General features: G+C 33.2%; 2 protein-coding genes and 1 long non-coding RNA gene across 7 annotated transcripts in view; 2 read left to right on the forward strand and 1 right to left on the reverse strand.

The window, feature by feature from the left end:
• LOC115886483 (bone morphogenetic protein receptor type-1B) overlaps positions 1-15,888 on the forward strand; it is a 233,300-nt gene extending 217,412 nt beyond the window's left edge. For all 5 annotated transcript variants that reach the window (XM_030905654.1, XM_030905657.1, XM_030905655.1 and 2 more), the window contains 2 exons: positions 11,745-11,920; positions 14,193-15,888. In XM_030905654.1, coding sequence (XP_030761514.1) covers positions 11,745-11,920; positions 14,193-15,494 — 1,478 coding nt within the window. In that variant the 3' untranslated portion in view covers positions 15,495-15,888. The remainder of the gene's footprint in view (positions 1-11,744; positions 11,921-14,192) is intronic.
• LOC115886485 overlaps positions 1-18,582 on the reverse strand; it is a 57,364-nt gene extending 38,782 nt beyond the window's left edge. The window contains exons 1-3 of the long non-coding RNA XR_004050900.1: positions 18,474-18,582; positions 18,267-18,356; positions 10,927-11,116 (exon numbers count right to left, since the gene is read on the reverse strand). This is a non-coding gene — a long non-coding RNA (uncharacterized LOC115886485). The remainder of the gene's footprint in view (positions 1-10,926; positions 11,117-18,266; positions 18,357-18,473) is intronic.
• A 370-nt stretch (positions 18,583-18,952) lies between these two features.
• On the forward strand, positions 18,953-26,646 carry LOC115886480 (RNA-binding protein lark). Its single transcript, XM_030905648.1, has 4 exons — positions 18,953-19,129; positions 22,073-22,751; positions 24,912-25,267; positions 26,364-26,646. The coding sequence occupies exons 2-4, from the start codon at positions 22,083-22,085 to the stop codon at positions 26,410-26,412; spliced, it is 1,074 nt and encodes a 357-aa protein (XP_030761508.1). The 5' UTR covers positions 18,953-19,129; positions 22,073-22,082; the 3' UTR covers positions 26,413-26,646.
• Positions 26,647-27,386: the final 740 nt, after the last annotated feature.

The following is a 27,386-nucleotide window of genomic DNA, read 5'->3' on the forward strand; positions in this document are numbered from 1 at the left end:
CATATCTCAAATTGTTTATTATTTCTCCGTTTATTACCAGCCCATCCTCTGTGCCATCCAGTGCCTCTCTAAATAAATGTTCCGAGTACACATTGAATAGCAGGGCTTAGCTCCTTACACTAAAAAATAATAATTAAAAACATATTTTTGTTACGTGCGAAAGACTTGATACTTTCTAGCGGTCGAAATCAAACTCTTCTAAATAAGTAATGATGCTATCTCTTACTTTTCTACTTCTGAAGTTATTTTGAAGTTTCTATACCGGGTGCGTCTCAAAAGTTTCTTACCCATATAACTTTTTTATTTTTTCAGATAAAAAAACGAGATTTGGTATGTTAGTATATGACATAAATTAGGATTGATTGACGTATTTAATTGCTTTTGGTCACTTCCTGTTTCATCGGAAATGACTACAACTTTTGATTTTTAAATAGCACCCTCCGTATTTTTTTACTTTATTCGATAGAAAATGACATTCTGAATAGAATGACATATCATATGTCAATTTTGACATTTTTGCATATGGTTTATTTGAAATTATACCTTACGGTTTGTAATGAAAATTTGACTCGAAATACCAAGTTTGTGGTATCAAATTATTCGTAAAAAAATACTTTTTCCAAATATGCTAATGAGCCACCCTCGTTCCATTTGAAAAAATTGAGATATGATTAAATATACGTTTGTTAAGTTGGTTTATGTTGTTTGATGTGAAATTTAAGTTACCTATACTTTTTTCTTTACTTGTGTTCATCTTTGTGTTCATATTAATAATGTTCTCCATACCAATGAAAAATGATCGATGATCGACAGAAACCAGCTCGGCAAGGCATTCTTGTTAAAACAACTGCCTTCGAAAAATGTAAAAACATATTACTTCAGCGTTAACTAAAGATGACAGTTAATTTTGACATTTAATAGATATTGACAGGGCCTGCTACGTTTCTATTATATACAAAATATAAAAGACAACCCTCGCACCTATGAGGTCAATTGGACATAAACATAAGGAAATTTAAGAAAATCTGCGTTTCGCCATTATAGAACAATATAGTGTTTTGTTGAAATTCGTCAGAGAGATAGTGATAAGTCTGTACATTTGAAATAAATGGATTAAGGAAGGAGCAAATCAACAAATTTTGGTGGAGCGCAATGGAGAATTAGTATAGCTGCCGTTCTAATTTTATTTAAAATCCATAAACTAGACGCGTTATTTTTATGAAAGAGAACATCGACAATATCGACATGTTCTGCTACACTGCGCTCCCTATTATTATGTATTTATTTAATTATCTATGAAATCTAGCAAAGTTCTGTACACGTGTTCATAGTGAACAATAGATTTTATTGTTACTTTCTATCACACACATAGATAAATGGTATGATTCATTCTTAAGCAGCTAGTATTTAGCAGAGAACCAAATATAATATACGGCTACTTAGAGACTTTTTATTAGACACAAAATTTATTGAATATAAATATAGTAATTTTGTGTTTTGAAGACATAAATGTCATGAAATACAAACAACAAACAACGCATAAAACAAATTGAAAAGGTTGATGTTTTAAGTCATTCATTGGAAAACAATCAAACGCCTAGAACAAACAGTGAAATATCCGTATTTTAACATTATTGTTTCCTTGCACAACTCTATACGTTTATGTTATGTCTAAAACACTAAACTGGCTATTAATTCATTTTAGTTTTCGCATTTTTCAGAAACAATAGAAACAATTGGCGCTTTCGAACGACGAGCATGAGTGGCACGAAGGTTAGAAAACAATTTTTTCAACGTCGCGATCGCCTTTTGTTAAATAAATATCCCGCCAATATTAGCTAAGAAAATATTTGACGTTTCGGTGTGAGTAAGAGGTTGATAATCGCTAAAGGAAAAATGCCGAAACGATAAAAGGTAAATATTGTTCGAAAAACGTGTCCTTAATGACTAAATTTTCAAATAGAGCAGTGAAGAAAGACATTCACACATGCAGATTTAGGATATTTAATAAACCTTATTTTTTAGTAATATTTGTATATTTTTAGTATTTTTAACGAGTACACTAACGAAATTTAAAAACGTTTTGTTTCAAAAAGCAGGCTGAGTAGAAATAAATCTATTTGTTCACCCTCTGTAACTAATTTAAATAGGCGATAGTCGGACCTTTCTGTAAAGACTCCTATAAGAGCCTAAGATCACTTCCGGTGAGCTTGAAAAGTGCCTTGGCCTCGCTTGGCAATCTTCAGGTTCATAATAAATACCCTTAACTGCCTGAGACCTTGCTGTTCGTTTTTACCCTATGGTCAATGCTTTGATTATGAAGAGATTAAGGAGATAATGCTGTCGAGAATAATATTAATATTACCTAAAAACAAATAAAAGTATTTATAAATAAAAATCAACGACTTTTTTACGTTCAGGTTTTGTTTTCCTTAAAACATTCTTTAGGGTTTGTCAAGTCGTAAAAACGTCATAATTTTGTTTTTCTGTTCAATCTTCTTTATTTTGTCACTTATTCACTATAGTAAAGGATACAGAGCAGCATGTAGATGCAGCATCTTCACGATTGGCTGACATTCTTTGGCTTTTAGTCTGTCTTGGGTGTTACTTATTATATTTGTGGAGATACTCATTTTACTCTCAAAACTTACGTCCAAGAAAAATCAAAAATTGTCCTTCATATAAGTTAGAGCAATCTTCGGATTGTGACGGTTTTTTTAACAAGACACTGTCTCCTCAACGAACACCTTAGTAGATTAAAGCTAAGAAACAACGACGAATGTAGATTCTGCGGGGAAAATGGGAAAACACCAGAACACCTCATGACTTAGTGCGCCGAGACCAAGAACGGTACTAATAGGATTGCTCATCCTCATAAGACGTACGTTCGCCTCTTCCCGCACTTCAGCTGACAGTTGTGACGTCATTGTAGCCCTTGTCAAAGCCTTCGTGGCCTTGTCATGATAGTGTGTATTATTAGTTGCCTATGGTAAACTTATAAAAATAACAGCTGAAAAATGTTGAGTTAATTATTTTGACAATTTTAAATGTGAAAAGGGTGTCTTTAAAGTTTTTAGAGCTATAGAGTGTATAAATACGTTCATTTTGTGTTGTGGATTGTGACAAAGTGCATAGTAGGTGCCCACGATTTTGTTTATTAATTATTTTAAAGCAAAATATGGAAGTACTCTAAAAAGAATGCTTGCAAAAGGTGATGCTGGGAACTGCTGTTCTTAAAAATGCATTATCCGAGTATTTAATACGATTTATACAGTTAATTTTCTATACTGCATACATATAAGGTGTTTAAATAAATAAACTAAATAATGAACGTTTTGAATTCGGTAACCAATAATGCACGTGTGTGTATTATTGGTTGCCGGATAAGGACTAATAACCATGACAAGGGCTACAATGACGTCACAAAGCGAGTAGTTTTCGCATGCACCTGGCGGACACTTTTGGCTGAATGAGCAGTCCTATTAGGTTAACTGTTCTTGCGCCGAGACGACAACCATTCATGCCATAATCTTTGGCCGGCTGATATCGGAGATGGAGAAGTAGCCTCTGTGAAGCCATCTCAGATCCTGGCTTTTGTTAAAGCCCCCAGACTGTATGATGAGTTATAACTCAAGAAAGGGGGATACACAAATGATTTTTGCTCTGGTATGTAGGTTTCTGATAATAACTTCCTTTATATAGGGGACATTGAATGTGTTCTCTACATGGTTACAATCTAGCAGCATGTTTGTGAGAAATATGATAATGGCTTTGTCAAGGCGCCAAAAAATTGGATGAGAAATATTATTATTAGCGCAGATAAAAAAAAACGTCCAACTAGTCAGTTTAGAGGGTCACTTAAGCTGGCCTTGCAGATCTGTAGTTGGAATTATGGTAAAGAGAACTATATATAATTGGTAAAGATATAGAATGTGTTATTATTGGTCAGTTCACATTATCGCATCCCTTTGAAAATCCAGAAATAAATGCTAGCGGTACCAAGAATGCCTAATTAAGGAAACCCTCCCCAATTAGACGAGGTCTTTCGAAACTCGAAGATCGTACCGGAATGCCATCGTCGGGGGCCATCTCTGGTACGTTCGAGGCCCGGCCCTAATAAACGACTTTTCAGTTCATCGACTGTCCAAATTGGTGGGGCTCCGTGTTAGCCGGGGACAATAAAAAATCGTTTGATTTTATCGTCGCCGTTCGGGTCCGAAGAAAACGAGACGAACATTACCATAGGTACTATTTATTCTTTTTTAGGTGGGAATTTATATGGTACGAGTCGAGGGTTTAATCTGAAAATCAAGGTTCGAACAGAAAAAGGATTAAATAAGCGTAACCGGAATGCGGCGCCACAGAAAATATAAATAAGATTTGTTTTCGTTTTTTTGGTCCCTCCAAAAATAATCCCTAGATCCTTTCAATAAAAAGATTAAGGAAGGAGTATAATGCTAGCTATGTGTTCACGCATTAGAGATGGAATCAACATCTTGAACATTTTTGACAGTTCTGTTCGACGTTTCATTGTCACATTTGAATTTGATTTGAAATTTGGCGGATTTGTTAGGCTTTTTGGAGCTTATTTTATATTATTCATTCTACAATTGGTTTAGTTTAGAGGTAGGAAATCTAGGATATTGTGTCAAAACGTAAATTAACAGTGACATTATTAGGAACTCCAGAAACTGACTTTACAATACTTAATTCTGCAGTGTAATTATTTAAAATTTTGCTTATAGATCACACTGAGGCCCTAGGTATCAGACCCCATGTTGACAGTATTGTTCAAATTAATTTGCATATTTCGCCTATATTACGGTTATACCGTTACATCATCAATTTATTCAAGAAATTAAACTTGATATAGATGGCAAAATACACCAAAATACTTACTTTTGCGCTGGACGAGCGTTTCATGATGATTAAAACTGAGTTCTAGATTGATGAGTGATCTACTGATGATGCTAACATGGTTGACAGCGATACGCGCGTCCAATGCAAAAGTAAATGTTTTGGTGTAATGTGGTGAATTCGTATTTTATTTTGCTGTTGTAATACCAACCAAACCCAAACTTGAACCAAAAGTTCCAACCCCCAACTGTAACCTTGAAATAGATGTCATCAAGACAAATATATCTCAAAATACAGACAGATCCAAAGCTGACACACACATGTCGTCGAGATAAATATGTTTCACGGAAATAATAAGATAAAAGTAAAACTCTAAATAATCTCAAACTATTGACGTATTTTGATTCAGATTTAGTTCTTCGGAAACATTGCACTGGTTATTAAGTGTAGTAAAAACTATTCAAACTTGGCAAACAGATTGCCAAAACAAGATGCCAATCTTCATTCCTCCATAGATTTGAGCCACAAGCGCTAAATCTCTCAAACATAACTCAAAAATCACTATCACAAATGATGACAGCATGAAATCATCTCTGCAGTCAAATTTTCTATAATAGCGAGTTGACTTCTAAATCTAATTTTTCGATATAGTTTCACTAGCAACCTGTTTATTTTTTTCGGAATATCAGCTGCCTGGTCCCCACTTCTCGAACAACTTGTAATTCTGTAGACATTTTATGTTTACGAGATCAACGATAGATGTCTAAAACAATTGAATGTATTCACCTAGCAAAATGAACCATGTGAATACAAGTGCCGTTTTCCATCTTTCAGTAACACTGAATAAGTCAGTAAGACCCAACCTTAATTTTGGTTCCCCTTTCAATTTCTAAAATATATCTGATTTGCTACATTTGAAATTGTGACTCTGTATAACTCTAATCATTATAGTAACAAGTCCTTTCAAAAAACAATAGCGTGACTCACAATAAGACTTCTTGCTCTCTACGCGCACGTGTTCGTACCGTTGGCTATAGTTTTTTTTTCTTGTTGTCTTTCGACCGTACAACGAAAGTTTCACCTTTGTTTCGATTCATATACAGCTCCGTTTTCGGTCGTTCCATGCCGATTAGATATTTTCGCGAGATGAATTCGTAAAACGAAATGAAAAAATCGTCGGTCACGAATAGCACGCGTTCGTTCTTCTCGGAACACAGCTGGCCGCTAATTGAGAAGTTAGGTCGATTGATAGCAAAAAGGCTGGCGGGGAATAATGTCCAAGAGTCGAAGAGATCACGATTTGTTCGTTAAATTTGGACGATGGCATTGTTTAATTAGTTCCAGGTATTAGCCGAAAGTCCCCAAGTTTACGACGACTTACAACAAAAATAACTGTAATTCTATTAACCTTTCGTCTTTGACCTTGATACCCCAAAATACTCGTACATTCCCATATGTATATAAGTTTTAGAAACTGAAATTAGTAAGGGAATCTTTTATATAAATAAATATAAACGGGATTTGGTTTAAGTATTTAATACTCATTTCCAACTACAGCCTATTGCTGCCTTCCCGTTACCCTACGCCACACATCTCGATTTAGAGCGTCATCAGCTTCTAGGTTACGAGCTTCCATTGCTTCCGTAACCGTTCCGTTCCAGGATTTTCTAGGTCTACCTCTCTTTCTTCTGCCCTGGGGAGCCCATTGAAAAACTCTTTTTGGCCACCTGTTCTCCGGCATACGCAGAACATGTCCAAACCATTTTAAGCTGGATTTTTCGATTCGATCCAGTACTGTCTCCTCCGATGCATTCATGATACGCCTGACCTCGATGTTTGTCTTTTTTTCCATCCTAGATATACCTGCACTTCTTCTAAGGTAGTCCATTTCAACAACTTGGATTTTGCGCTTCGCGTCTGCACTCAGAGTCCATAGCTCTAAACCATAGCAAAGAACTGACTCCACCAATGTTCTTCCAAGTCTCTTTTTAGTTGATGCAGATAAGTTTCGGTCCCACCAGAGGCTGTTAAGACATCCAATAACTTGTTTGCTCTTCTGAATTCGGGTTTGTATTTCTTCTTTGCCCAAACCCTCGTTGTTGATAGTAGCACCCAGGTATTTAAATTTGTCTACTTGTTGAATCTGGACGTTATCATTAATGAAGACTTCAAAACAAGCGTTGGAATTGACAGCTAAGTATTCGGTCTTCTTTAGACTAACCTGAAGTCCCCATTTGTTGTATTTTTGATAAAGCCTCTTAGTCATGAACTCTAGATCGTATGAGTCCTGCGCAATCACGACCTGATCGTCTGCAAAGCTCAGGGTAAATAGTGTGTTGTCCCCAATAGGTATTCCCATACCTTGACATTTTGTCTTCCATTCCCTTAGGGCTACTTCGACGTAAGCGTTGAAGATCAGAGGAGATAAGCTGCATCCTTGTCGCAACCCTTTTGTGGTGTTAATTGGATTAGATAGCCTGTGTCATAACTTAACGTACGATTCATTTTCTTTATATAGCTCTTTTATTATCTTAAGCAAAGGTCTATCTACTTCTAAGATATTCAAGACTTCCCATATCTTGCTGCGGGGAATAGAGTCGTACGCTTGCTCAAAATCAATAAATGCTAGATGGACTTCTTGATCTACTGCTATCTTTTTTTCCATCACCTGCTGCAGGACAAAAAGGTTATCTATGCAAGATTTCCCCGGTGCGAATCCGCTTTGGTCTTCCGAGATTTTGTCACCAATACTGTCCCTGAGCCTACCCTGTAGCACCTTTCCAAAAAGTCTGCTGACCGAACTGTTAATGCTTAGGCCTCTATAACAAGCGGGGTCGTTACGATTTCCCTTTTTAAAGATGGACACTATGGAGCCACTCGCCATTCTCGGGGTAGTTTACTTTGCAGGCAGCACTGGTTAAATAGCTCTGCCAGACGCCAGCGCAGTCTTTGGGTTCCACACTTTAACAATTCGGCTACAATATTACCAGGACCTGGTGACCGTCCATTTTTCATTCTTTTGAGACTTTGATGTACTTCTCTTTCGCTTATCATTAAAGTGCCTGCAAGGTTGTTCTCATCTTCTACTGCTTGGAATTCTGGTCGGTTTTCTGTCAGTAATTCTGCATAGTAGTTGCGCCATTTTTCTATATCCATTCTATTCAATTCAATTCAAGGGAATCTTTTGATTCATCAAAAAAGACTAAAATAAAATGGTTATACCGTGTGGTGCATCGGAACGCGGGACATAGGATATCCCATGTAAATTTTGAAATGGTCAAATATTATCTCGCCAGATGATATGCAAAAATTGTATTAGACTTTTTTGCGAAGTTATTTGCAAAAATCTACCAAATCTCAAATTACTAAAAATTTATAATACGGCCTCGAGTAAGCTAGTCAAATTCAATGTCACATTTTTTCTTGTTTTACAAGAATTTCTGTGGTTTGAAAAAGGTGGTTAATTTTTTTCTGAATTGGAATGACAAATCTACAAAATGATTAGTTGAACTGAGAATAGTATTCGCGGTATATGACTTGTTTGCTGTTCATTACTCGTTCACTTGCAGGCCTCGCCCATACCACATACATCCAAAATAATTCATGAGATAATCGAAATATTTGTAACAAAAGGAACTTTACTAAACTATACTAATTAATAAAATGTTTACATAATTCCCCATTCACAATCAAACACTACCCCAAATGATTGTGAAATTCACGCCTCACAATAAATATGTTAAAATAAAACTGTTAATGGGAGAATCTTTAGCATTCCACAGCGATGTGGTTTTCAGTCCGTTACTCTGCCCATAAAGACGGTTTTGAGTGTGCTCCACAGGAAGAAGTCGTTCAGCAAAAGATCCTGTGGTCTTTTCCTACTCTATCCCAATAAACGGGAGTCAATGTTTTTCTTTTCTTGGGCATGAAGAATATTCAAGTCATTGTTATTTTCTTGCTATTTAATGCTGTTTATTTGCTGTTTAATTTACAAAGGTGCCCGGTGGCGTAGAGGTACAGGCTCTCGTCTACCAATCTGAAGATAGTGAGTTCGAATCCTATACCCGGCATTTCATCAGCCGACTATTTTTATTGAAATAAAAATAGTTTGGGTACCTAGGTCGACTCAGCCTTAAATGAGTACTTAGGACTCACAATCCTGAGGTAATAATAGGCGGTTGAAGCGTAGTGCTAGCCACATTACCTTCCTTGTATACCGAACGGCTCTAGCATGGCAAGCTGTACCTTGCTACTCCCAAGGCGTTAAACGCTATATACGGGAGCTATTATTATTATTAATTTACAAACAGCATCGTTTAGGTTTAATCGATCTCCTTATATATCCTCTCTAAGGAGACACATCCTCTACCTAGACATCAAATCAAAGACATCGTCAAAACCTTATTGCTGTTTTCGTATTCGGGTACTGCAAAGTTTCTTTAGTCGATTTTCAAAGACAGGAAGACTGTCAAAGCTGTAGTGGGTCTACTAACAGGGCATTGTAAATTTTTTAATACATATGCATCTAAAGCTGATGTGACTGACGGACGAAGCTATGTACAGATTTTGTTAATCTGTAGAAGAAACGACAGAAAATAGTTTATATCAGTGCGACAGCATGGCAAATGTTGGGTGCTTTGTATTAGGCAGTGACCCATTGACAAAGAACTACATGGAAGGTTCGGTCTTCAAGTTATTATACTTTTTGAGAAGGATAGGGACCAGGGAATGCATCTTAGAGATCAGAAGAGGACCCCAATAGATCTGAAAAGGTCGCAGTGAAAAATCTGATATAATCTAACCTATTTACAATTGACTGAAACACCCAGTACTCCACTTTCATTTCATATTTCATAAAATGAATTTAAAAAGCAGGAGAGACCCGACGAATAGATTATGTTTGTCCAAAAGCGTTTTTTGTTTGGGACATTTTCAGCACCGCTAAAAATTCCAAATTTATTTTCGAAATGCTAGAGAATGAAATCGAACTTACTACGCAACTAAAAATAAACCACTAAAATATACAATACACCAGTCATTGAACCGTTTTTACTATTTATCGAGAGTCTCATTATCGTTAAAGTGTACTTAACACACTGGGCATTGAAAAACTTCATCTATTGTGTTTGTGAATCACGTACGTTTTGTTTTGGAAACTATCGCGCCGTTCTTGCATCATAAAAACATACAAGTTTTTTTTCATTATTATTTTCCTTTCAATAATTTATTCGATGGAAAAAAATCTATGTGAATATTATACATACATATACATACGTAGGTATTTTTTTTATGGATATCGGAATTGTTCAATAATCCTTTCATCTCCGTAGGTTAATTGATTGCTGTTAATGAACAATGTCCGTCAGTGACCGTTATAAAATCGTACCCGCCTTCGATGGTACGCCCACATCTTCAGCGACGTTGTCAGATTGTTTTATCCGTTGGTGGTTAGTAATACTACTTTCTACAACTACTTGTACTACTTGTTAAAGCGTACCGCTTGGCACAAAAATTAAAAAAAGTACCAAACTTTTCGGACTGCAGGATTGTGATTGTTGCGAATATTTAGTTTGATCTCTTACATATTTAATTATTTGTTTTCATTTTTTTATTAACGTTAATGCAAAATAAGTATTCATTTTTCAAAAACTTTGCAAATGGTATTCAGGAAACTGATTGCCGAAGTCGTACCACTAGGATTTTTATATTGATACTCAAAGATAATTTTAGAGTGTTTTTAAAAAATTACATCAGACTTTAATTGTTAATAAATATCATGTCATTTTGTATCTAAAATCAGCATACAGACCAAATGCTACACCTCCAAAATCCATTTGAAGCATTTGGTATACTTACAGCTACTTTCCTAAACCGTGTTGGTACAAATTGAACAATCTTACAGAAGTACTCTTTAGGCAAATCATTGAAAATAACAAAATAAATTATTTAGCGGTCTTTTTAGAAGTTAAGGCAGTATTTAACCATGTGGAATTACAAGGAAATATCTCTAATTTCAGAAAAAATAGACATCTTCAATTACATTCTCGCAAGCCATACAAATTCACTTACCTTAGGTCATCGAAATATTAAAGCACATGTACAAAAAATCCTTGATAAGTATTATGTGGTATTACTAGACTTTTTGTTGGGCTTACTAAATATACTACAAAATGTCTCGTCAATGCAGTTTTAAAGCAGATGTTGAAGAGGATGAGTACTTGTTCTGTAAATCACATCAACGTTTTGGTGCTGCTCAGTCCTAAAATCATAAGATATTATTTTTAGCATTTTTAAATATATTAGTTTATAAAAACAACAAGACTAAAACTAAAAATCGTAGTAATTTCTCTAACTCAAAATCTAAAAGCTGATCGTATGTAATATATTTTTCTAATAAAAAAATAAGACTGGTTAACACCATCATAAAAATGGCATGCTTTGTATAGATAACTCCTAAGATGGTATTTTATCTAAAATGTTATTTTATTAAAAAATTCCAAGTATGTTGTGTTGTATAGTATCTCTACTCATTACATTATTAATAATATATATTTTGAATCCCATAGCAAACATATTTGTTTTTATTTTTTATCCTATAGTAGGTGTGTTATGTGCTTAGTATATTAGTATCTTATCAGAAATTTTAAACAACCGACAACATTGTTTAGTAATACCTGCCCAACCTATAATTATCATGAGAAATTTATTAAATCTACACATTATTCTTTTGTTGTTGATTGTTGCTAATATGAATTGGAAATTTCCCATATTGGAATTGACAAATTTAAAATAAAAATTGAACTTAGTGAGAAGATCTCTATGATGTATTATATTTTATTTTTTCTGGTGATATTATTATTAATTTTTGTTCTTTTTTTCTTTTTTAGTGCGAAAGTGCTATTGCGAAGGCCACTGTGCAAACAATGTTGCCAATGGAACCTGCGAAATCAAAGGGGGTGGCATGTGCTTCACCGATGTCGAAGCGGTGATCAATGAAGATGGGGAGGAATTTCCCCTCAGACGGTATGGATGTCTTCCAGGGGATGAAGGAACCCTTATGCAGGTTAGTTTCAACTCGATTTTTCAACTTTTCAACTTTTTTTTGTCAGCAAATCAATAAAATTATGCAAATAATCAAAAAGCATATCATCAAAAAGTAATTACAATACTGAAATAAGAATGTATTATTAAAATAGTTATATTTTTTGATCGAATCAAAACGGCGTCAAAGATGACTGGGAATGACAAACGATGATAATTTTGGCTAGGTCATTATTCTCTAGACGTAATTTACTAAAAATTAATATAAAATTTCTCAAAAATTAGTACTAATTATAGAAATATTAAACAAGGATTAACAAGATTTCCAGACACACAGATCTATTTCCAAAAAAAAATAATTTTCCTCGAATTTTAAACCACACTTTTTAAAAATGATTTTTACTCAATATAAAAATAAATTACAAACTTCTTAAAGCCAACTGACAGTAAGAGCTATTAAAAAATAAAGAAGAGTACGGGCCAAGTAATGACGTCTAGGGCGTGACCTCGCCAAAATTATAATCGATTGTCATTCCCCCGCCGTTTATCACGCCGGTTTTTTTTTCGATTGTATGGTATTTAAAGTTTAAATATTAATTCTAAATGTTGGCTGTATCAATCAATATTTTAATACATTATTCTTCAATTTTAAAAATGGGCGCACAATAAATATTCCAGAAATCTTCACACAAAATTGTTGACAGTTTTAAATAAGGTAGTGAAAAATAAAGTTATATCTCCATCGAATTTTGCAATAACATTTGATCAAAATATGTTTAAACAATATAAAACCGGTAAAGAACCCAAGGCTAAGGCAAATATTTTGAGGCATACATTCCAGAAAAAATAAATATGTTTTTATAAATATTGAACCATTTTTTTATTGTTATAGTGAAAAAAGATAATGTTTTTTTTTAACAAAAAAAAATATTTTATTATGATTGGTTTAACCAGGGTTGGAAAAAATCATGATTTTTTTAAAAGAAATAAAAAAAATCAGATTTTTTTTTATTTAAATCGGATTTTTTTTATTTAAATCAGATTTTTTTGATTTTAATTCAAAACAATATTTAAATCGGATTTCCAAATGACTAGGACTTATTTCCAATTAAAGTCCTATCCTAAATGGCTAAATCTTAATAACTCTGAGTGATACCGATAACATTAACAATTCTACGGGGCGTGTCATTTTTCCACATCGGTCACCAATATATTCCGCAAAAAAGTCGCTCGCTTCAGATCAAAAGGATTTTTTTTCAAACGTCTCAAAAGTATTAATTTTTGTCATTTTAACGGCTATAGACATAAAAGTAAAGCACTGTTACGCCTAAGCACAAAAGTACAAAAATATATTATTAAACTGATATTAGGTGTCAAATTCAACGAGTGTACAAATCGTTTCTCGATTACTGTTTGTATTATTTGGAATGTTTGAAATTGATTAAAAAATTATTTGTCATGTTTTAAAAAAATAGTGTTATTCGGAGTAAAAATGTACTTTTTGTGCCTCCTTGTAACGTCGGAAAAGCTTACGATGGCCCTTCAAATGTACAGCATCGTCAAAAAAAGTATAATTTCTACTCTTAATGAAACAATACACTATTGTTCGGAAATAGTCTTAAGTCGAGAATGAAAATAGTATTATCTAATTTCAAAGTGTAAAGTACTTACTGCAAATCAAAATGTCTGTAAGAATTTGGAAACATACCACCGTTTCAAAAAAAAAACAACAGATTTTCTGACAACGATTATAGATTTTCAGGAATGAAGATATAGTCTCTATATCAGAAGAACCTAGTTCTGCACTAGTCTGCGAATGATATGTATTCGAAAAGCGAATTTTTGTCACTTATAAATAAATTTTAAAATAAATTCCTGCTTTTAGCGGTCTTATGGATTCACACGAAATTACTTCAAAAATCGGTTTAACATTTAAATTGATGAATAGATATTTTTATATAGTTTTATAAAATTTACAATTATTTTTCGATTTATTATCTGTTATAGAAATATTTTTGATAGTTTTCTAGAATACATTTTTATAACTTTTACAGTTATTTTTTGATTTATTATAAAGTTTCAATAAAATTAATTTTTTGATTTAAATCACATGATTAAAATTTAAAAAAATCACTTGATTTAAATCACGATTTAAATCATGATTTAAATCATTTGATTTAAATCATGCCAACCCTGGGTTTAACTCATCAAAAGAAAAAAGAAAATTATAATATTATTAAAATGTACAAATACTATTTTCCACCTCTTCTAATAAGGTTGTTTTTCTATTCCAGTGCAAAGGAGATTTGGTTCCCCACAGCCAAAGCAAATCCATCCAGTGCTGCGACGACTCGGACTTCTGCAATAGGAACCTGACGCCCATGTACACCCCCCGTCCCACACCCGACATACCCAGTTTCGGACCACAAGACAGCTTGCCATTCATAGTTCTCCTCACCTCAGTCACTTTCTGTCTAACCATATTTCTACTTTGTATAGCCTTCGTTTACATGAAGTACCGAAAGAAGGAAGCGCAGAGCAAGTATAACGCTTATTCGAAAAACTACCATTCAGAGAAGTACCCCAACATGGAGGTCCACGGACCTTTGGCCAGTTTAATCGAGCAATCCAGTGGTTCCGGTTCCGGTTTGCCCATATTAGTACAAAGAACCATCTCGAAACAGATCCAGATGGTGGATTCCGTGGGCAAGGGACGGTATGGTGAAGTATGGTTAGGAAGGTGGCGAGGTGAGAATGTAGCTGTCAAAGTGTTTTTCACCACCGAAGAACAGAGCTGGTTCAGAGAGACGGAGATATATCAGACTGTACTGATGCGTCACGAAAATATTCTCGGATTTATAGCGGCGGATATCAAGGGAACGGGAAGTTGGACCCAGATGCTGCTTATAACGGACTATCACGAGAACGGTTCCCTGTTCGACTTCCTCCAGAATCACTGCCTGGACCCCAGTTCCCTCTTGGTCATGGCTAAGAGCATATCCAGCGGACTGTGCCATCTTCACACCGAAATCTTCAGCACCCGAGGCAAACCCGCCATAGCCCACCGTGACATCAAGAGCAAAAACATCCTCGTCAAACGCAACGGTGAGTGCTGCATAGCCGACTTCGGTCTTGCCGTCAAGTACCTCAGCGACACGAAAGAAATCGACGTACCTCCGAACGTTCGTAGCGGTACCCGTCGGTATATGGCGCCTGAACTCCTTGATAAGTCCATCAACGTGCACGACTTCGAAGCCCACAAGAAGGCGGACATGTACGCTTTTAGTCTGGTGTTGTGGGAGATGTCCAGGAGGTGTGCCACGGGGGATAAGTTGAAGTGTATCGACGACTACGCTGTGCCGTACTACGACTGCGTGCCCAGCGACCCCAGCTTCGAGGACATGATGCAAGTGGTGTGCGTGAAAAAGATGCGGCCGCAGCTTCCGCAGCGCTGGGAGACGGAGGATGTGCTCCTGGCCGTGTCGAAAATAATGCAGGAGTGTTGGCATGCCAACCCCGACGTTCGGTTAACCTCGTTGCGAGTGAAAAAGACGCTTTCGAAGTTCGACCCGGACCTTAGTATAAAGATTGTGTAGTGTCTTGCGTAGGTTTTAGTCTAGATTAGTGTATAAAGTAACAATTTTTCTTGTAATATTGCTCATTATTTTCTTGGAATCAAACTTGCTTCCCAAATAGCACTTAATATTTATTTGACCTGAGTACCTGTTTTACTTAGATCGTCTGGATATCTAACTATCCGGTATCCCCCTATATCCAAGATATAGAATATACCATTTGAACAATATGTTTAGAAATTTATGCATGTAGTGTAAAACTCAAGTAAAGATATCAACATTAAAGAACTTCTAATATACAGTGTGGTCCGAACTGTATTCCGGAAACTTTGGCAGCATATTCTGCAGAAAAAAATAAGTAAAAAAGTTCCTAGTATAAATGTATGTCCTAAAATGATTAGTTTCAGAGATGGTGGTGTAGAAGTTTCATTTTTATTTCGATTTTTTCCAAATAATTTCTGAGGTAACGTCAATATTTGGATGGAAGTTGGTATCTGGGAGTTTTTTGACATGAAAAATTCGATTTTGATGTCAATATGGCTCCTATTTGTACGTGTGTTTTAATAGATTTAAAGAGTAATAACTTTTTGTCCGTACCTTTTTTACGTAAAAAAGGTCTCTTGATAAAAACCGCTACATCCAACCGTTCTCAAGATATTTAGAGTGAAAATAGTTAAAACATGTCATTATTGCCAAAAAAATAAAAACGTTGAGTAGACAGTTATTTGACCGAAATAATAAATTTGGGAAATTTTTATTTTTTTAAATTAATTATAAATTTTTCTATGAAAAATCGATGATAAAAAAATTTCTGTTAAACTTTTGGCACAAAAACACTTCAAACGTATTTCAGTCAATAACTATTTAGTCAACATGTTTAATTTATGTCAATGATGATAGGTATTAATAATTTCAATTCCAAATATCTCGAGAACCGTTACTCGTAGCGATTTTTACCAAGAGACCTATTTTACGTAAAAAACGTCATAAATGTATATATTTTACTGAACAGTTTTATACAGGTACGGACGAAAAGTTATTACTCTTCAAACCAGTTAAAACACATGTAGGTGGCGCCCCCTACAAATAGGAATTCATCATGTCAAAAAACTCCCAGACACCAATTTTCATCTAAATATTGATGTTACTTCATAAATTATTTGGAAAAAATCTAAATGAAAATGTAATTTCTACACCCTGTATCTCCCAAACCAAGCATTTTAGGATATACATTTATACGATTTTTTTTACTTATTTTTACTTGTAGAATATGCTGCCGAAGTTTCCGGAATACAGTTCGGACCACCCTGTATATTTACGGCAGTAACTTGTAAAATTTGAACATTTTTTTTATAACTACTAGATCAATATTCTTGTTATTTTTCCTGACATCTTTTTGTTCAAATGGTTTATATTCAGTTTATAAATTTTATAAATTCTGTACAAATCTTATTTCTTATAGAAATACAATTTCGCAATTTTGTTTAGCATAATCAAAACAACAATATTACAAGAATTCTAACCAAATGTAAATAACTTAAAAATTAAGCTGTAAATATGAAATACCAGAGGTAGCTTTAAAACAAATTATGTACCTATTAATTAATGGAAGATTGTGTAAACTTTACCCCATCAAAAATAAAATAAGTTTTTTCTATTGAAGGATATAATTATTATATAAATTATTTTATTTTTTCAAAAACAAGTTTACTTGAATCTTCCCTATATACTGAAACAATTTGACAATATGTAATTAAAAATATTTGGTAAAACCAAACAGTAATCCAAAAGTGTTGTAACTTTTTCATTGTGAAAATTAAAAATGTATATGCAGTACCAAATTCTTCTATGCCATTCAACAGTGGTGTAACTAGTCCTTCTGAACATTAAATGTTAGTTACACCACTGCTTTTCATATTAACGAATTCCTAGTATGGTGCCATCTTGTATAATAAATGTTGGTGGATTATTATAGAGAACTATGCAACAAAATGCATTATTTAAATAGTATATACCTAGATAATAAAGAAGTTAAGTGAATTCTGGATAGTATATGTTAATTTGTTTCGATGTCAAAATTATAAACTTCTTTGTTAATCTATGTGATGATTTCCCAAATATTAAAGAAAAATATATATCCTTATTTTTGGTGCTGCCAGACAATCCACTCTTCTTCTAAATTTAGAAAAAGTATCGATGTAAAATTACCACTTGTTAAAACTGCACCTTCAAATAATTAAAGAATATGTATCTACTTTTTTTTAAACAAACCAGTTGCTCAAAAATTTGTAATACTTGTGCAATTTTATTTTTTGTCGATAACACTAAGTAATTTTTGATTTTGGTAATCTGTTGCTTTAATGAAATGAAATGTTTTTTTTATTACTATTATTATTTGTCATAGATAGGCCGAGTGACTGTTAGAATGTGCATTTACATTTGTAGATATTTAAAATGTTTAACTCTTTTAGTTTTACCGATGTTGATTGAATGTGCAGTAATATGTTTTTATTGCAAGACTGATATTTGGATGTTGTGTTTATGTAAAAAAGTGTAATAAATTGTAATAAACGTACAGAAAAATAAAGTCTTTTAATTCCAGAGCATAATCAATATCTACTTAGTTCTTTAAAATTAATAAGGAGATAACTTATTGAAATTAATGCCCACTAATTTACATATTGTAACTAAATTCAAATAAATATGAGTTGTTAGATAATAAAAAATACTGTTTAAGGGTTTATAATTATAACAGAAAACAACATAAGTAATAAGGAGAACAAATATACCTACCTTGGTTTGGCCAGAATAGATATGACCAGAATTTTCTTTATTCAGATAACGTCTATAGACTTTATTGTTGTGACTCTTCTATAATCATTGCTGTAAAGATAGTAGATGAATTAAACAATGATCCACTAGAGAAAAGAAATAAATTCACCTTACAAAAAAAAAGAACTCAAAAATGAAAAATTAACACAAATAAAATCCATTACCTACCTAGGCATCGGTGCGTAATAGGATACGTGAGAATTCTGAAACAGAGAAAAATTACTCATCATTTTCTAAAAAAAAACACTTTTTTTAGAACATTATATTTATAAACAAATTGTATTATAAAAAAAATGACAAAAACAGAGATTTCTGACTGACAAAAATTTATTTTGGGGAAAATATATTACAGGAATCTGCTTTTCTCAACTTACATCTACGCCAGATAGATGACAGCTCATGCCTCAAGTATGATCCAAAATTATATTAAATAAATATTATTTTGATAATTATTTCTTAAATTTAAACTTTATTAAAGCAGAAAATTATAGACCATTGATATTTATTAAATTTTAAAGAATCACAAAACACTTTTCGAAAGAATTATTGCAAGTAAATTAAGCAAAATCTACTATTCCCGAACGTGGTTATTCACATGCTATTGGTCGAAAGTAGACTTGTATATGTCAAAATTGTCAAAATCTGCTTCCTTTTCCGCCCTTGCCGATTCAAGGAATCGCCATTTTGAATCTGCATTTGTGTGTTGTTGGCGTCGTTGTCGTTTGGTTTGTGAAATACATCAACCAGTTTTCAGGGCTCCCCTATACTCCATTATTTCCTTTCTTTTTAATTCACTGTCTAATCATTGCAAATATTTCAGACAGGTAAGAAATATCATGTTATAAGTTTTAACACCTATTTTTGATACTAATGGCCACTGAACTAAAATGGCGTCATAATTCCTATTATTCCTGAGGTTTTTATTGTAGATATAATGTTTAAAATTATGTATTTAAGTAGCTGTTACGTTGTGGTAGAGTTAATTAATTTATGCGTATAAAATAACTACTTTTTGTTTGACGTAATACGAAATAGGTACAAGTTATTGATTTTTTTATTAGGTTCTCCATATTAGTTTTTTTTATTTAGACCGGGTTGTACAATACCAACTTAGTTAAACTTGGTTTAACGTTTAATAAAATGCTGTCATGTTAACAATAGAGACAACGCGACGGTTAAAATTCGTAATAAATTAAAATGATAATTAGAAATAAGCTTCTTAGGTGACTTTGCACTCTGTTCTGCTCTCATATTATCTATTCCAATAAAATTTTAATGTTTCTTATTTAATTCAATTGTATTATAAATAGGTTATCAAAAATTCAACAAACGCCAAAAAAAAACACTCGCAAACGCCTTCTATAAAGTATTATTATTTTTGTTGTAGTTGTTTGATTTTTTTCATGGTGGGTTGTAATAACATTTTCAAAATTTTTTCATGAAAACCACATTTTATTTTTCATTGTTCTTGATCAATGACAGCTGATGATCCTATACCTACCTAGTTGATGCATGTTCGAATTATGAAAACGACTGATCATGACAAATTTACTACATATTGTACTTTGTTATTTTACTTAAATTCTTTTTGAAATATCACTTTTGTCTAGCCCCACCAGGCAACTATTAAGCCCGACCAATCACGTTAGAGTTTTTGACCCCCAAACACAAATGAATTAACACCCTCCAAATAACCACGCTAACCAACCTGATTGGTCAAGCTTAATAGTTGCCTGCTGGGACTAGAAACTTCTGAAATATTTCACCATCATATGTCACTAACTGGGGTCAAGTTAGGTCAAGACAATTAAACAGCTCAAAAATGTTAAATTTGTATGCAATACTGAGACATTACAATAAAGGTATGTTCTTAACACTATCTACAGTAGGAGAAACTTCTAGCATTTTAAGAAAAATGCATTCTACAGTTTCGCCCCCGGATTGTCTTTACACGAGGAAAAACTTTTTTATTATTGACATTTCTTCATAAAAAAAATTTGGTTAATCCAAATTTCCATACCGGTTTAAGAGAAAATTAAGAAAAACATGAAAATATGGTTGAATTTTTTCCTAAAAAATCCTAAAAGTCAAAACGCGTTTCTATGATAATATAACTTCGTTTTCATTCTTTGATTGTTATTCATAAAATTTTAATTAATGTAATGTTTTTTGTAGTTTTAAAATGTCAAAGAAACACAAAATTCAATGGTAGGGAAAGGGTGATGATAGTTATCCGAAAATATGATACTTTAACAACAGCATAGAATATGACATTAATTAAAATTAATAAACATCTATCAAAGAAAGAAATCGAAATTTTTCAAAAAAATCGATTTTTCCACAGAAACGCGTTTTTATTTTTGGAACTTTTTTTAGGAAAAATTCAACCATATTTTCATGTTTTTCTTAATTTTCTCTAAAACGGTATGGAAATTTGGAAAAGCATAAACGGGAAAAACCATTTTAGATAAAGCATTTTTTTATGAAAAATGCATTTTTCTCAAAATGTCAACAATAAAAAAGTTTTTCCTCTTGTAAAGACAATGCGGGCACATACTGTATATAAAAAGTTTGCTTGTTCTAAAATGATTAATCCCGTTCATACTATTCCAAATATCCATTCTATTTTAGAGAAAATTCTATTTTTATTCATAGTTTTGATTTTTAGAATTTCAAAATTCATTCAAATTTTCATATTTTTTTATTTTTCTCTAAAATGAGAAATTGGAAAAGTATAAACGGGTTTTACCATTTTGGAACAAGCAAAATTTTTTATAAGACAGCATTTTTTTTTTTTTTTTCAGTCATTCCAGATACATCTGTTTATGGAAAATTTAAAATTTCTCCCCTTGTCTCTGATATATAATTTTAACATTGTTTAGATAGAGCTTTGCTAAGCAAGAAATTAAGTCTATTAGATTTGTACTAGACAACATTATGTTTTTGAATGAATATATTTTTTGGTATATTGGTATAACGTACTCTTTATACCTACAGTTATTGTTATATACTACTATATCAAAGTTCTTGGCATTATATTGATTTAAAATTATATCAGCTGTCACTCTCAAAAACTTCACCAGTAGACATGTTAAAGCTCAAGTTGAAATCTACATTATATAAAATGCTAATGTTTATCTGTGTCATCTCTACTGAAGTAACGACTTGCTCTAGAAAGTTCCTTTTTTACTAAAAGGTAGCTAATTGGCTCTTCTAAAAACTGTCGTCGCCGGATTACTGTTTTTCATTTAATTAAAAAAAAAGTTTTTTTTTCCTGATGTCGTGGCAGATGCGCCAGGCTTCAACTAGTATTTTATATATTTTTCATCTATCACACAGTATCTGTTATAAAATCGGGTCTAAGTGTAGATCATATATACTTTCATACAAGCAGGTACATCATCAGTTTTGCTTTATTCCTTTTCTACGTCTTCAACATGCCATTTTAGATTTTCTTTCCTCCTGTTGAAAAATCGGATCATAACGAGATGGCAAACATGTAGAAACAAGAAATATCAATATAGATAAGTACATGTTATCATCATAGTTTTGGGGGTTATAATTTTTTCTACAAAAGTATATATGATCTAATAGCTTAAGTCTGTTTATGAAGCTTAAGCAAGAATTGATTAGTTAACTAATATGGAGAATCTGTTGATATGCATAAGCGAGACTTTGTTGATCTGTATAAGCATTTAGTTAGCGTACGCGTTTGGTGGGCGCACGCTCTAGTTTGCTTCAAATTGTTCACGTGTTTCGACTTTCAGGCCGGACAAGATGCCGGGTTTTAGCAGCGCGGGCACGTTCAAAATCTTTATCGGAAACCTCGCCGAGAAAACCAGCGTGTCGGACCTTCGGCCCTTATTTGAGAAATTCGGCAAAGTTGTGGAATGCGACGTCGTGAAGAATTACGGTTTCGTCCACATGGAAAACGAATCCGAAGGTCGCGAAGCGATCCAACAACTGAACGGAACCATGGTCAACGGGCAATCGATGAAGTGCGAGGCGGCCAAAAGCCGCAAGGCGCCGCAAACGCCGACCACCAAGATTTTCGTAGGCAATTTGACGGATAACACGAAAGCACCCCAGGTCCGTGAGTTGTTTAAAAAGTTCGGCACCGTGGTGGAGTGCGACATCGTTCGCAACTATGGATTCGTGCATCTCGAGTCGTCGGGAGACGTGAACGAGTCTATTAAAGAGCTTAATGGTACTATCGTCGATGGCCAACCTATGAAAGTCCAGTTATCTACGAGCCGTGTTCGGCAGCGACCCGGAATGGGCGATCCGGAACAGTGCTATCGCTGCGGACGTGGCGGACATTGGTCGAAGGAGTGTCCTAAGAGTATGGGACCGGACAGGTTTCGGGAACGAATGTTCGGACGCGATCCCTACCCTCCACCGCCACCTCCTCCGTTCCTCCGCGACCGGATGATGGGACGATTTGGGGTAATACGCGACTTTATTCTTTTATTTTTTATAATTCACAATTCTATCTTATTAGTCCTGTATACAGTTTTTTTCCTATCAATTTATAGAACTGGACCGTTCAGATTAAGTACTTTGGTTGGCCCAACCACGATAAAAACACTTTCATGGTTCTATTACTCTACATAATTTATATAATAAATTTGTTTCAATCTTGGACGGCTTATTTAAAACTGTAATATCAGAACAAGTTCTATATTTCTCTCAAATATTTGCACTTATTATCCTCTGCAAACCAAAAATTAGTTTCATGGCGCCTGAGTATCTACTTATGTTTTCATGTTAATTAACGCTTTATCCTAGCAGTATTTTTAAAAAATCTGATTATATAATATTTCATTATACAGATAAGAATCTTTAATATCTGGTCTAAAATTACTATAACAATTAGCTATATTTAGAGTAATAGATCCAAACTAAATCAGGAATTTCATATGCGTAATTCGATTCGAAATTTTTGATATGTAGAATTGGTTGATATAAACAAAATTCTGAATTTTTAGTACCAGTTTTTCGTGCTCGTATTATATTTGGCTACTTTGTTACTGGTTATAAATTGGTTCTACGATAGTACAAACTTAAAAGAAATTTCATTTCATTCATCATTTGCATTAGCAGTAATATCTGTTTTAAAATTTTAGTTTATTTATCGAAGCATTTTTTCAATACTTTTTTAATTTAATATATTTTTTAATATAATATATTAAAAAATATATTAAATTAAAAAAGTATTGAAAAAATGCTTCGATAAATAAACTAAAATTTTAAAACAGATATTACTGCTAATGCAAATGATGAATGAAATGAAATTTCTTTTAAGTTTGTACTATCGTAGAACCAATTTATAAAAAAACATATTATGTAAAGAATCCGCTCAAAAAAAAATTAAGAATTTCAACTATATAGTTAATAACTGCACATGCGTTATACGGGCTGGTCCCAACTTTATTCCGGAAACTTCGGCTGCATATTTTACAAAAAAATAAGCAGGAAAGTTCGTATAAATGTATGTCCTAAAATGCTTAGTTTCGGAGATACAGGGTATAGAAGTGTCATTTTTATTTCGATTTTTTCTAAATAATTTCTGAAGTAACGTCAATATTTGGATGAAAATTGGTGTCTGGGAGTTTTTTGACATGATAAATTTGATTTTTATGTCAATATGACTCCTACTTGTAGAGGGTGCCACTTGCATATTTTTTAACTAGTTTGAGGAGTAATAAATTTTCGTCTGTACCTGTATAAAGCTACTGAGTAAAAAATTTACATTTACGTTTTTTTACATAAAAAAGGTCTCTTGGTAAAAATCGATTCGAGCACCCGTTTTCCAGATACTTAGAATGAAAATAGTCAATAAATGTCATTATTGACAAAAAATAAACACGTTGAGTAGATAGTTATTTGTCTGAAATAGTTAAATAGGAATTTTTTTTAAATTAATCATAAATTTTTCTGCGAAAAAATGATGATAAAACGGTTTCTGTTGAACTTTTGGCACAAAAACATTTCAAGTTTATGATTTCAGTCTAATAACTATTTAGTCAACATGTTTAATTTATGTCAATCATGACAGGTATGGATAACTTTGATTCCAAATATCTCGAAAACCATTACTCGTAGCGATTTTTACCAAGAGAACTTTTTTATGTAAAAACAGGTAGTAAATTTATATTGTTTTACTCAGTTGTTTCATACAGGTACGGACGAAATTTTATTACTCTTCAAACCAGTTAAAAATATGTAGGTGGCGTCCTCTACTAGTAGGAGTCATATTGACATCAAAATCAAATTTCTCATGCCAAAAAACCCCTAGACGCCAATTTTCATCCAAATATTGACGTTACTTCAGAAATTGTTTGGAAAAAATCGAAGTAAAAATGAAATTTCTACACCCTGTATTATCAAAACTTAGCATTTTAGGACATACATTTATAGGAACTTTTTTACTTATTTTTATCTGCAAAATATGCTGCCGAAGTTTCTGAAATACAGTTCGGACCACTCTGTATATTAGGTAATCCTAAACTGGTTTAAAAAGTCACCTTCAAACAAAACTATTTTAAAATCGATAAACCTAACAAACATGACTGAAACTATAACATATTTCTTTTTTCTGTATAGGATGCATATGACAGCTATTATGACAGGAGGTATCCCGAAGATTCCCGCGACCTCTATGAAAGGCGCTACTCTGGCATACCCCCACGGGGTGAGTTGGGACTCCGCGGCAGCCGCGATTTTATCCCTCCCCCGTTGCCACCCAGAAGGGAACCCTTACCACCCATGCCTTCAATTGGTCTTCGAGGACCTTCCTCAAGCAGTATGGGCAGTCGAATAAGCGATGGCGGCTTCGCTAGGGGATCTAGCGATTACTCAATGTTCAGTAGAAGATCGCCACCGCCATCTGGAGCAATATCCGGAACTAGAATGAGCCGAATGTATGAAGATTTTAGCAGAGACTCTTTCGATGAGAGAAGGTACGTTGTGCTGGCCAAAAGTTAAAATTTTAAACTAAAGTTATCGCAAAACAATTTCCGATGCATGTGATCAACTTTGAGGGACAAGCGATGGCGACAGCGCTGCCAGATTGTGATGGATTTATGAGATGGGTCTTAATATAAAATTGGGAAACAATATATTTATATCATTTTTTTAAGATTTTTACGTTTTATTTTTAATTGATTAATTAATATTTTAGTAATTTTAATTTATTTATTAACCCTGTAAGAACTAACTCACAGTACCAATATTTAAATTTAATTTAAGACAGCAGCTACTGGCTACAAGTCGAAATAAGAAATAGTTTTGAAATTGGTATAATGTGCTTACTAATCAAACTTACTTCTCTGACTACAGTTAAAGGTAATAAAGGACCTTTATTTACACGTTCTCATTCAAAATAGTTTATCAGGAAAGCTACAAGCTCTTTACTTCGACTGTTTAATTGCTTCGGCATATTTTCAACACACAATTTCAAGAAATGCAATACAAAAACTTGAAAATTTAGTTCTTAAAAGAACAGTTTGTGCTTCAGAGTACAATTTTTAAAAAAATATTAAAATTGACAAAAAATGAGAATTACTCCCAAAGATTCAACATGATATACAAAATAATTACTGACATTATGATAACTGTCAAATAATAACAACGTTGCTGATCGTGGCGCAATGTGAAATGAAACATGGCGATAATAAAAATAAACTAATTTTTGCAGATTCAATCTAAATAATATACCTGTTACAATCATTTGCTCTGAAGTAATATGAGGAGCTTTTCCTCATTTCATTTAGTCAGGTTTATAGGCTTTATAGTCAATTTCGATATGATTGATGAAGTGCATCAGAAAATATTTTCCAGCAAAATGACACTCATATCATATAATCTCTCATGTGACAGATGGTATTCTACATTTATTTCAATCTATACAGAGTCGAACGTCATAAAGAACTTCACTGTAATATTACATTTCAGTTCGTTTTTTGTTTCTTGACAGTGTCTCTTTATTCGACAATTCTGAAAAACAACTCTTCTAGAACATTTCATATTTTTCTAATATTGTATTTCATTTTACAGGCCACCAATGAGAGGACCATCACCTTCCAGAAGATATGCTCCATACTAGATGGTATGAGTCAAAAAATTCCTTCATCAATTTACAAAAGATGACCACAGTAAAAGTTGCAAATTTTAGATCTTAATGATCTTTATGTGTTTGCATTTCCTATATGGCAAGATATTTTATATGTTTAAAATTCTGTAAATTCAATAACTTTAATATTAGCTGGTAGTCTATAATAACTAAATGTGTCTTTTTTATTTTGAATTGTGATTGTGGTAATAAATTACTTCCCATTAACAACAGCTTTTATTTGATACAGAAATGGTTGGAACGTTGGAAATAAATTTTAATGCAGTTAAGTTTAATTGGAATTTCATCACAGTATCATTTTATAAATATCTACTACCTGTATTAGTTCAAGGTTCAGAAAGGATACAAATAAGTTTCTAATTCATAAGAAAGATGAATATCCGTATCAATATCTCACTTTTTTCATGTAGCTCCCACCAGTTGAGTTTGAGTCTGGTTAACCTTTGGACACTGACATGTTATAAAGCATGTTATGGATGTTATGTACTACATATACCGTATAATCGAAAAAAAAAACATCAGCGATGGCTATGTAGTAAAGGTCGCTGTCATTTTATATGTAAAATTTGCGGACTGGACGCCGTTTTTTTTTCGATCATACGGGGGTACCTCCATAAAAATGGGTACAAATAGAGCTTCATTACAGTGGTGTCTACAATGGTTTGGTACTTAAACAGGAGAAAAATTTTACTTGTGATTATATCACTTCATGTATTAAGTGTGTCATCTGCAATCAATATTTCTACTTTTTTACTCACATAATTAGAATTTCCTTGACAATTGAAAATATTTTCTTTGTACCATCACTTTGTTTAAAAGTTCACTAAACTAATCAGTATTAAGATTTTCAAGTAGAATCGTTCTTATTGTATAATCCATTATAATAGAAATATATAGGTATTTAATCAAAAGTTAAAGCAATCGTCTTACAACTAATGAATAAGAAT

Source organism: Sitophilus oryzae, unplaced genomic scaffold, assembly GCF_002938485.1.
Source record: "Sitophilus oryzae breed Bouriz unplaced genomic scaffold, Soryzae_2.0 scaffold_490_pilon_pilon, whole genome shotgun sequence".
In the NCBI taxonomy this organism is placed as follows: Eukaryota; Metazoa; Arthropoda; class Insecta; order Coleoptera; family Curculionidae; genus Sitophilus; species Sitophilus oryzae.